General features: G+C 37.5%; 2 protein-coding genes and 1 non-coding gene across 3 annotated transcripts; 1 reads left to right on the top strand and 2 right to left on the bottom strand.

Moving 5' to 3' along the window:
* Positions 1-65: 65 nt before the first annotated feature.
* On the top strand, positions 66-216 carry LOC111458075. The gene has a single exon (XR_002713042.1). It is a non-coding gene; the product is annotated as a U4 spliceosomal RNA (small nuclear RNA).
* A 2,965-nt stretch (positions 217-3,181) lies between these two features.
* LOC111457511 (dynein 8 kDa light chain, flagellar outer arm-like) lies at positions 3,182-6,013 on the bottom strand. Its single transcript, XM_023099737.1, has 3 exons — positions 5,716-6,013; positions 5,491-5,596; positions 3,182-3,477 (listed from the first exon to the last, which is right to left on the bottom strand). Exons 1-3 carry the CDS (start codon positions 5,881-5,883, stop codon positions 3,395-3,397), a joined length of 357 nt encoding a protein of 118 aa, XP_022955505.1. The 5' UTR covers positions 5,884-6,013; the 3' UTR covers positions 3,182-3,394.
* Positions 6,014-7,194: 1,181 nt separating this feature from the next.
* LOC111457510 lies at positions 7,195-8,660 on the bottom strand. Its single transcript, XM_023099735.1, has one exon. The coding sequence runs from the start codon at positions 8,543-8,545 to the stop codon at positions 7,457-7,459; it is 1,089 nt and encodes a 362-aa protein (XP_022955503.1). The 5' UTR covers positions 8,546-8,660; the 3' UTR covers positions 7,195-7,456.
* Positions 8,661-12,125: the final 3,465 nt, after the last annotated feature.

Below are 12,125 nucleotides of genomic sequence, written 5' to 3'. Positions count from 1 at the left end.
ATAAAACGTGAGAATAGACCTGCAGTGATCGCATATAAAAGGTTGGAGGAGGGAAGGGTAAAAGCATCTTTGCGCTTGGGGCAATGACGCAGCTAGTGAGGTTCTAACCGAGGCGCGTCAATTGCTGGTTGAAAACTATTTCCAAACCCCCTCTTAGGCCTGGGCTTGCCCCTGGCCTAAGAGAATTTCTGGAAGGGCTCCCTTTGGGGTAAAGCCCTACATACTCTACTCTTAAATTTTTCCCATTTTCATTCATAATCACACTATTGTTTCAAATGTTATTCTTTTTTTTTTTATTGTTAACATCAACACAGTATTTCATCTTTTTTTTTTTATTGTTAACATCAACACAGTATTTCATCTCATATAAGGTCAGAAGCTCAGGATTTTCAATGAATCGCTTCCACTCGTTACAGAATTTAGCCACTGTTGCTCCATCCAAAACTCTTCTGTGGTTTGCTCCAATGTTGACCTGACTGAGGAAGCAAGAAACGGAGGTTTAAGGGGTTTGTTTTGGATTGTTTGGAGAAATTCTTGATTGATCGATTGGGTTTGTGATGCTCACCGTCGTGATCGATGTGGGGGGTACACGCCCCCATCGTCGGCCTGTGGAACCTTTTTGATTCGGCCGACTGCAATGACTGATTGTACCGCCGGATATATGTTCAGGGCTAAGCTTGTTATCCATTGCGAGTTGTTGTAGGCGTGAAAGCTCCTTTGTGATCTAAGCAAATGCATTTGAAAGACTAAGTTTTCAGTGAAAGGGCAGCAGACATGCCAGCAACATTGGCTAAGGAATGACAATTGTTGAAGAAAGCTATCTGCTTCAATGCTATAGATTTAAATAGATCAGCATTCAAACAATTCAGAAGCTAGAATGCCCAGAAAATGACCCACCTTTTCGTTTAACCACACCGGTATCAGATATTGTTACTTTCCGGCTTCTCCTCAAAGTTTTTAATATTCATATGTTAGAAAGAGATTTTCACCCTTATAAACAAGATTTCGTTCTCTTCCTCAATGGAGATCTCAAAAAACAAAAAGAGACCGGACAGTAGCCATGACAATTCCAATATTATGGGAGCCTACCACAAGCAAAAATAAATACAGTTGTGAATCAAATAAGAACAATGATGGGATTCAAATTTAATGTGGGGATCATATTCTTTGATGTATTATGTTCAAACATCTCCCCTTTGTTGGATGAAAGTCCCCGTGCATGTGTTTATAATCAAGAAATACTATCTCCATTGGTACGAGGCCTCTTGGGGAAGCCCAAAGCAAAGCCATGGGAGCTTATACTCAAAGTGGACAATTTCATAGTATTGTGGAGAGTCGTGATTCCTAACATAACATGGTATCATAGTCATGCCCTAAACTTAACCATGTCAATAGAATCCTCAAATATCGAACAAAGAATCGTGAGTCTTGAAGGTGTAGTCAAAAGTGACTAAAGTGTTGAACAAATGGTATACTTTGTTCGAGGGCTCCAGAGAAAGGAGTCGCTCGATTAAGGGGAGGCTATTCGAGAGCTCAAGAAGCCTCAGGGGAGGTTTATAGTGTACTTTGTTCGAGGGAGGATTGTTGAGGATTATTGGGAGTGAGTCCCACACTTTCCTAATTTAGGGAATGTTCATGGGTTTATAAGTGAGGAATACTATCTCGGTATGAGGCCTTTTAGGGAAGCCCAAGCAAATCCATGAGAGCTTAGGCTCAGAGTGGACAGTGCCATGAGAGCTTAGATTCAAAGTAGACAGTATCATACCATCATGGAGAGTCATGATTCCCAACCCATCCCACTGGCCTTTTTTTTTANTTTTCCAATCCGTAATCCGATTCGTTAAATTTTCTTCACGAAACTTGTAGACCTCCTATTCTACTCCTTGGAAAGAATTTTCTTAAATTTTTCTGATGATCACAGATCTTATTATTTGAGTTCAAATTCGGAGAAAAACACAAGTTCTTACCGAAAATCACGTTATCTTTAAACTCCGATTTGAACGCCGATCTTGGCCGCCTTCACTTCAGAACTTAACCAGATAGCGCTGTTGGGGGGTAAGAGTCCAAGGATCAACACAAAACGTTGCTAGCACACGAAAATTTTGATGACTTCTCCATGTAGATACTCGTGGACTAACCTGAAGTTCTTGAACGTTTTGTCGAGATAGGAAGGTGCGATTCGTGAGAGCACCTTGCCTCGAGCTATTCAACGGTTTAGATTGGGGACTCGGTTCTCCGGCGTCGGTTCTGATCCGATCTCCTCCCCTTCCTCAAAACCCTAATCTTCTTTCCCTCTTCTTTCTCTTTTCCCCATTTTAACTCAGCCAAAACAAACCCCTCAACTTATAGGGGCGAAATGACTAGTTTGCCCCTATTGTAACCATTTTTTTTTTTTTTTTTTTTTTTTTTTTTTTTTTTTTTTCAGTGGGTAGGTTTTGATTTCTGAATATGAAACTGAAAAAAAAAGGTGTTTTTTTTTTGTTATATAGAAAGATTTAATTTTTATGCAAATTTAGTTAATTCAAACAGTAATATGATATTAAATAGTAACAATAATTTATATTTTATTAGTATAAAGTTTGAATATTCAGTATATTTATTTTATTATTATTTCTCTTTTTAATTTTTCTTATAAATTATTTATTTAAAAATAGTTATTAATATTGACTGCTAAATAAATTCAAAACTTCTAATTCTTAAAAGTAATTAAATCTGATACATGATGAAATACATTTTGTAATTCTCTTTAAGAGCATAAACTATAGCAAACCTTGAATAATTTACTTAACCTAGATTGCAACCAACTGCACCCTTATAAGAAATGCTTTCTTCTCTACTCCAATCGAATCGATATGAGATCTCACAATCCACTCCCCTTGAGGGCTCAGCGCCCTCGCTGGCACACCGCACAATGTTTGGCTCTAACATCATTTGTAACAATGTAAACCTGGCTCTAACATCATTTGTAACAGTGTAAACCCATCGCTAACCTATATTGTCTGCTTTGAATCATTACGTACCCCCGTCAACCTCACAGTTTTAAAACACGTCTGTTGGGGAAGAGTTTTCACACCCTTATAAAGAATGTTTTGTTTCCCTCTTTAACCGACGTAGGATCTCACAATGGTTTAGAGCCTCGGACTCTGAACTGCATTCTGTTTTAATGACATCGCCGACCCCCTTTGAGACATCATGTAAATGCATTTACATTGAATTTCTTGTTTCACCATTTAATTTACTGCCCACTGATATATCAGTTATAATATATAAAATGCTACACCAAGTGATTTATATACTGGCAGAATAGATTATACATACAGGAAATAGTTGTAGCGCCATCATCGCAGGCTCGCCAAACTACTCGGTGGCATCATTGTCAAGGGGAGATCAACCATCAACCAGATTTGAAAAGTAAAACTGCTTTCTGGTCCAGGTAGAAGTAAACAAAATGGTTCGACTCGTGTGTCACATAAGAACCTGAAACACAAACCAGAGAATAGAATCATCCCTGATATTAATTAAATACAGGCTGAACTAACACTAATCGGGCACTGAATAAAGCTCCATAATCAAGAACAAGACAATGCACTACAACATTCAACGAGATGAGGGAGCATGTTTTTATAGAATTTTTAAATTATCGATATGAAGCCAAGCAAGTAAAACTGTTAGAAGTTCTCTGCATCTGCTAACACAATAACTACAAGAGCCTGCAATTTTTACGGCTGTTAGCAATTAAGTTCGCTCAGCCAAAATGAAAAAACTAAATGGTTCACTAATACCACCCTGTTCTTTCAAAGGCTTGTGATGAGTGGATTGGCCGTGTAAAGGAAATTTTTGGGCTCTATAAGGTAACCGAAACCACGAGCGGGAGCACTACCGACCTGCAAGTTACATTCCAACTTAAGCTCCATGCATTTAGCATTCAGCTCTAAATCTTGGTATGGCATGATAAAAAGAGTTTACTCCTGAAAGTTTATATTAACATGGCTTGTTAAATGAACACGACTCTCCGCAATGGCATGATGTTGTCTACTTTGAAGCTCTCATGACTTTGCTTTCGGCTTCCCCAAAAGGCCTCACACCAATAGAGATGTATTTCTTTACTTAATGATGTTGTCTACTTTGAAGCTCTCATGACTTTGCTTTCGGCTTCCCCAAAAGGCCTCACACCAATAGAGATGTATTTCTTTACTTATAAACCCATGATCATTCTTCTCTAAATAAATTAGCCAACATGGGACTCACTCCCAACAATCCTCAACAATCCTCCCCTCGAACAAAGTACACTCTTTCTTCGACACTTTTTCGAGGCTCACAATCTTTGTTCGAACTCATGATCATTCCCTAAATTAGCCCAATGTGGGACTCACTCCCAACAATCCTCAACAATCCTCCCTTCGACACTTTTTCCACTCTTTCTTCGACACTTTTTCGAGGCTCACAATCTTTGTTCGAACTCATGATCATTCCCTAAATTAGCCCAATGTGGGACTCACTCCCAACAATCCTCAACAATCCTCCCTTCGACACTTTTTCGAGGCTCACAATCTTTGTTCGATATTTGAGGATTCTATTGTCATGGCTAAGTTTAGGGCATGGCTCTAGTACCATGTTAAATGAACATGACTCTCCACAATGGTATGATATTGTCCACTTTGAGTATAAGCTCTCATGGCTTTGCTTTGGGCTTCCCCAAAAGGCCTCACATCAATGGAGATGTATTTCTTTACTTATAAACCCATGATCATTCCCTAAATTAGCCAATGTGGGACTCACTCCCAACAATCCTCAACATGGCTCTACGTGTCCTTGTGATCATTGATCACAGCCTTTGATTCTTTGCCTATAAGAATTGTTTGTGTCCCTAACAGCACAAAGAGAGAAAGTTGCAGATCACCTCCTTATGTCTTGTCAGGCAATCTTTTGGATCCCATAAACACCAAGAACTTAACATTTGACGCTCAAATAAAACATGACACAGTATATTTTGATTCCTACCTTTCACAGTGCAAACAGAACCATGAATATATCAGATTGAGTCATGTTCAACAAAAACTGCTAAAGAGAAAATATCACAGTGAAGTCAGCTCTAGTTCAAAACAATTCTATCTCACTATGTTTGTTGACCTCATCATCAAAAGTAGATGGGAAGCCCCTACCCTGGTTGCCACCAACCATGGCAAGACCATCCAATGATATTCAATTCATGTAGGCAGACAAGATTGCTGTAGCGGATAATTAGCTAGCAAATTCAATATAGAGTAGGGCAATGGACCAAATGGAGCCAAAATTCTCCAATAGAGTTACTTAAGAGCTAGATCTCCATTTCAGTAGGGGGAAAAAAGCTACAGACTGAAGTTGAAGTTAGAGAAGCATTTCCGAGAGACTAAGGTAATAGAAATTTATAAAGAATCTGTCCAATAGAAATTTATAAAGAATCTGTCCATCAGACTGAAAGAAAGCGAAAATTAATCAGGAAGGCTCTACCAAAATTACGACCGACGATGCAATGCCAGGTAGGGCCATGTCTCTGATCGAACTCCTTCTTTATGTGCTCGGCGACATCCTTCTCGACGCTATGCTTCTCAAAAGCCTAAACAACAACAACAACAACAACAACAAACGAAACAGATTGTGAACGAATTAGTTGAGAAATGATATGTAATGAGATTGAGAGAGATTAATTATTTGGAGAGAGAAAGAAGCAGTAACGGCTATAGCAATGTCAACAGCCTCCTTCTGCATGTCGCCGAACATATCGGCGCTCTTGATGACGATTTTCTTGGCGGCGGCGGCGGCCACAGATGAGGCTTTGCGATCCTCAGATTCCGGCTTCACCATTAGAGGATTGGGATTGCTGCGCTTGGATTCTTGGTTCATGTTTCCGTGGAGTTCTAGGGGTAAGAGAAGAACAGAGAGGTTGAAGAAGGAGAAAGCCTCTCGCTCTCAACAACCATCACTCTCCGTCTCCTGTAAGATTCCCGAGGCCCACTTCCTCTCGTATTCCTTTTTCCTTTTTCTTTTTATTTTTTAAATCACAATCACTTCACTAATATTAAATTTTTTTAAAAAAATTTGTTTATAAAATATTTATTAAAAAATATATATCTTTTAATAAATAAATAAAAATAATAATAACTTAATTAAAATATCGATTCACTTCTTATGTCGATACTAATTTTATAAACATGTGTAAGTGTCAACTCGAGCTCGACGGCGGCCTATTTTATTTTCCATTTTTACCCTTGCATTTATAGGAAAATAATAAGGTTGAAAAGTGATTAATTTATTAAAATAGGGATATTTGTGTAAATTAAATTGTAAAATGGAGTATTATTTTATAAAATTAAAAAATAATAATTAATATAATAAGAGAGGATCTGAGTCCAATAGGCCCAGCCCATCAAGTTCTCGAGATCCTCTCTGTTGAAGACTGTGAAGCATGTGACGCACGTGACCATGGGAATCTAACTTGTTACTAACGTTCTATTATTCCAAATTTTAACTATATATATATATATAATCTTAACAACTCAAATATAATCACAACCCAACTCAAAACTCTATTTTTCGGGTTGGGTTCCGGGTTTTATTATTATTATTATTATTATTATTATTCTAAAAGTCATTTTTATTGACGGTATATGTTACATTAATAATAAAATCATATAAACCTCGAATATCAAATATTCACATGTCATGACGCATCACTATCAGAGTCATGCTCTTAACTTGGTCATATCAATAGAATATTCAAATGTCGAACAAAGAAGTTGTGAGCCTTGAAGGTGCAGTCAAAAGTGACTCAAGTGTTGAACAAATAATATATTTTGTTCGAGATCTCTAGAAAAAAGAATCGAGCGTCGATTAAGAAGATGATGTTTGATGGCTCCATAGGTTTGAGAAGAGGCTCTATGGTGTACTTTGTTCCAAGTGAGAATTATTGAAATGAGCCGTCCCACGTTGACTCATTACCCTAAACTCATGCTCAAAGTGGACAGTATCATACCACTGTTTAGAGTATAATATCTATTAAAAACGTCAAATATTATTCATGGGTTGACCTAACTTTTTCAATCTTTCAAAAATTCAACCGAAAAAATATATAACCGAACCTAAAATTTATAGTTTGAGTTTAGTAGTCGGTACGGGTCGAGTGATCGAGTCATTCGAAATAAAAAGAAAAAATAATTATTTAATTTGGTGGATATTTAGTACATGAAAAAACAAAAACAACCGGACAACCGGTCATGCCAGTCAACAATATTCGAAAATACACAAACAAAACCAACGGGTAGAAGTTTTGACTCCTTGAAGTCTCAATAAGGATTTACAATATCCACTGGAAATTTAAACAACATAAAAATTAAAATTAAATAAAAAAAGATAATTAATTTCATCATTAGTACGTAAATTTAAACTACTGCATCTTAATTTGAATTTAATTTTGTGTTCAGATTCTTACAGCCAGCAATGAAGGAATCGCGTCCAAATTTGGAGTTGAATTTTTCTCCGATGATTCCCGTTTTCCTTCCGACGAGGAAGACGGCGGCTTCCCGAACGCTCTCATCGGACTTGCAAATGCCCACCCTCTGTTCTTGCTCCGCCCCTGTCCGTATGGTGCCGGCGGGAACCTCCCGTCATCGCCGGAGGATGACGACACCCAGTACGACGATGAGGCGGAAGACGAAGACGACGATGTTTGATTCATGAACCCACCGAATATTCCGCCGCATTTCGCTCGCTCTTTCAGGCACTCGCTGCTATTGTTCACGGCGGCGATGGCGGTGGAGGTTATTTTGGGTTTTCCTTCTCTGTGAGACTCCACTCTCCGAAGTGTACAGTCGCCGAAACCGGTGATTCTTTCGAAGAAGTCGCCGGAGAAACTCCGGCTACCGCACCCGACGGATCTGGATCTAGATACCTTCCGTTCAAACGAAGAAACCGAGGCAGAGGCAGAGGCATGACTACTGTTCGGACTATCCTCGCCGTCGTCCTCCGCCGTGCCGGAGAAATCTTTATACGTTTCCGTTGATTTTTCCTTAAACCCATGATCGATTTTCCTCGAGGAATGGGATTTAGTTGAAAGATCGAACAGAGACCAAATCCATCCTCTGTTTTTCGGATTATAATCTTCGCCGTGGTAGGGATCCAGAAATTTCCCTCTCGCCGGAGTTGTAGTGGATTTACACCGGCGGAAACCTGCCTCCGGCTGCTTCTTCTTCTTAGACAAAAAGGGGATTCGAGTCCTTGCCGCCGCCGCCGCGTGATGATCGTGGCAGTGACTCCCAAATTTAACCGACGAAGCGGCAGAGCCGACGGCGGCGAAATCAGATCTGAAAGAGGAGGAGGAGGAGGAAGAAGAAGGTGGCAGAGGAAGGGGAGAAGAGGAAGAGACTAATTTGCCGAGCTTCTCTTGAAGACAAAGTGCGCAGATCCCTCCTTGGTTGCTCCGATAAGGATGGTAACGGCACCTCATGCCGTCGTCCATGTCGTCGTCATCAGCGGCGGCGGCGGCGGCGGCGTTGGGTATTTCGAGCATCGGCGGGGAGTGCAGAGAGAGTGGAGAAGCAGAAGACAAAACCTTCACTTAAAAATAAAAATGGAGAGAGACAGAGAGGAGACCCAAGGATGAAGACGACAGTCTGTGCTTTGGTTTCCTCCTCGCTAACCTTTTTAATATATTTTTCCATACTAAAAAAAAATAATAAAAAATAACACTTATTATTTGATTCTCGACACCTTATTAACTCGATAAAACACCGATTACTTAAAGCTCGAGACCTTATTAAATAGATAAAACGCCAATTACTTGAAGCTCGAGACCTAAATCTCAGCTCCACTTTGTAAGCATTGTTGACTACTGAAAGGACTCTAAGAATTATGGGCAATCATGTGATCCAAGAACATAACCTGTCAAAATTTAGTGCATTTTATTGCTAGTTTAAATTAAATATATGTTAAACATTAATAATTAGTTAATATTTTTCTCTTTATGATTTGATTTGTAGTATATTTTATTTTATCCTTAAGTTAGTTTATATTTTTCTTATTTGTACCATTAATTGGTATATTATATCCTATTCGCTGTGAATATTAATGAAGATACAATCTTTTATCCCAATTTTATTTCTTATTCTTAAATCTATATTCTTTATTAATAATATTTTTAGATTTATTCACACTTTTGGTAGATATTGTGTTACGTAGATTATCAAGTTCAAACCATAAATGTTGGGATGAGTTTTATATATATATATATATATATATTTATTATTATTTTTTTTTCCTCAGTTGGGTTGAACTAGGTCGGGTTGCAGGTATACATTTTTTTGGTCGGGTCAACAATTAACCCAAAAATATAGTTACAACCCAACTTTATCTTACCCTATCCCACCCCACTTTTAAGATTATTATAAAAATTAAGAATATTTAATGTTTGTAACCGATGTTATTTATGCCTTGTAGCTTCTGATATTTGAATATTATGAAATCAAGTGGATAAGAATTTTTTAAAATAATTAAAAAAAAAACAACCGAACAACCCAGTCCAACCTGAATAGAGAGTTGAGTTACGTTGTAAACTCTATTAGAGTTGGTCGAGTCACGAACCCAACCAACTATCAATTTTTTATTGGTTCAAAAGATTTTGACAACATATTTTTTTTCTTATTTTGAGTATGCAGTGACGTGTTTAATATTTTGTCGTTTAGTTCATTAAATTAATCGTGGGTGTGAATAAGCTTGCCTCAACTAATTTATTAATTTACGGGTGTGTGGTCATGGTGTTTGTAATAAATAATTATTAGTAATAAAAATAAATTTTAGGAAAATAATAAATTTTAGGAAAATAATAAATTTGGCACATCAAATTTGTTGATATATATATAGATAATATAAGCCAAATAAAATCCCACGGATATATATAAACATAATATTGAAAAAAAGAAAAATAAATTCAAAAAAAGACATAAGTATGTCTTGGATAACATAAATTTATATAATTGTTGGAAATTGAGACATGACATGTTTTGGATCCCTTCCCTTAATCCAATTTAATACCCAACAAATTTTAAATAATATTAAAATTCTTTAAATTTAGATTTATACCACCAAATCCGAGAAATTATTTCTAGTGTCTGCTTTATTATGACCCATGACCCACCGAGAATTATACACCGATTGGTGATGTCCCACGTTGGTTGTGGAGGATAATAAACCACCATTTATAAGGGTGTGGAAACCTTCTCCTAACAGACGCGTTTTAAAGTCTTGAAGGAAAGCCCAAATGGTATTAGAGCCCGACATCGTACGATGTGTCAGCCTTCTCGCTGTTTTTCGAAAGGGGGTAGACATGAGGCGGTGTGCCAATAAGAACGCTGGACCCCAAAAGGGGGTGGATTTGGAGGTAGTCCCACATCGATTAGAGGAAGGAAAGAGTGCCAACGAGGACGCTGGGCCCTGAAGGGGGTGGATTGTGATGTCCCACATTGGTTGGGGAGGAGAACAAACCACCATTTATAAGGGTGTGGAAACCTTCACCTAGCAGACACGTTTTAAAGCCTTTAGGGGAAGCCCGTAAGGAAAAGCCCAAAATGACAATATTTGCTAGCGGTGGATCTGGGCCGTTATAGGAACATATGTCACAAATTGCACGTCGGGTCTAACTGGTAGTTCACAAGACGACTCTACCCTAAGTTAGTCATGTTGTGGTAGTTTTATTGAGGGAAAGTCCAAAAGAACAATGTCTGCTTGCGGTGGATTTGGGCCGTTATAGGAACATATGTCACAAATTGCACGTTGGGTCTAACTCGTAGTTCACGAGACGAGTCAAACCTAAGTTAGTCATGTTGTGGTAGTTTTATTGAATAGTGTTTGGTTGAGTCAAGGTACATATGTCACGAACCGTACGGTCGGGTCTAATTGGTAGTTCACACGATGACTCAGACCTTAATTAGTCACGTTGTCGTAGTCTCATTAAATTAGACACGGACCGCACAGTTAGGTCTAATTGGTAGTTCCCACGACCATTTTATTGGCATTGTAAGGTATTGTGTTGTATTAGTGTATATTGATGAGGTCTGACATGCTCTCATATATTAATGCTACAATCTTCTTTGTCACGGACCTCATCCCCTTCCCTCTAATAGGGGCGCCTTCCATTTATGTCCCATATTTATTTCGTCCCTTACCCTTTCTTTTTCGGAATTTTGTAAAAAAAGCCCCTAAATTATGTATAATTACATTCATGACTTTTTTTTTTCTTTTTTTTTTAATAATAAAAAATGGGAAAAAATGTTTAAAATATTAATAACTTCAACAAAAAGTATTGAAAATTACTGTTTGTTATTGTCGTAATAAATTACTTCGATTAATTTTGATGTCAGGTATATCTCTAAAGCTGAAATTTTAATATTTTAATTATTGAGTCTGAATGAAAGCTAATATTGACGTAATCCGTCAATTTACATATTTAAATTTTAGTTATCCAAATACACGATTGTATTAATAATTAAAATATCATAAAACTCAAATATCAAATATTTGGAAGTTATAATGCATCACTAGTATCGATTACTAATGTCAAATATTCTTAATTTTCATAATAATCTTATAAGGCAGAGTAACGTTAGGTTGTAACCATATTATTGAGTTAGTCGGGTTAACCCGATCAATGGAATCTCAACTCGTGAACCAACACGAATTTTTAGTTTTTAAAAAACTCAACCCGACCAAAACCGAAAAAATATTTAACCGAACCCACTATGCACTTAAATATAAATATATTAAATAAAATCTTAGATCCAACAAGGAAATCAAATAATTATCTTAAAAAAAACATAAAAACATACTAAATTAATATAACAACTGTTTGACTGAATCAGTGAAGGTAAAGCGTGTATTTTGACCGATTGGGCACGTGGGGTCATGTCATTGGTTTAGCGTGTATTATTTAAAGTAATATGGTGGGCCACTGAAACGACGTGGCAATGACAGAGGATCTTATCCGTGCATTTACCTCCCCGTTCTTGTCACATCAGCCGTTGGATCCTTCAACCCCGCACATGGGGGATCTTCGTCTGTGTCACGTGTTTTTTTTTTTTTTTTTTTTTTTTTTGGAA

The sequence above is a fragment of the Cucurbita moschata genome, unplaced genomic scaffold, assembly GCF_002738365.1.
Source record: "Cucurbita moschata cultivar Rifu unplaced genomic scaffold, Cmos_1.0 Cmo_Scf00020, whole genome shotgun sequence".
Taxonomy (NCBI): Eukaryota; Viridiplantae; Streptophyta; class Magnoliopsida; order Cucurbitales; family Cucurbitaceae; genus Cucurbita; species Cucurbita moschata.
This window is presented reverse-complemented; position numbering and strand designations above follow the sequence as displayed.

Coding starts and splice junctions, on each gene's coding strand:
- LOC111457511 (XM_023099737.1), bottom strand. CDS start 5,883: ATGAACCAAGAATCCAAGCGCAGCAATCCCAATCCTCTAATGGTGAAG. Junction 5,597..5,715: donor CTGTTGACATTGCTATAGCC/GTTACTGCTTCT, acceptor GTTGTTGTTTAG/GCTTTTGAGAAGCATAGCGT. Junction 3,478..5,490: donor CATCGTCGGTCGTAATTTTG/GTAGAGCCTTCC, acceptor TTTGTGTTTCAG/GTTCTTATGTGACACACGAG.
- LOC111457510 (XM_023099735.1), bottom strand. CDS start 8,545: ATGCTCGAAATACCCAACGCCGCCGCCGCCGCCGCCGCTGATGACGAC.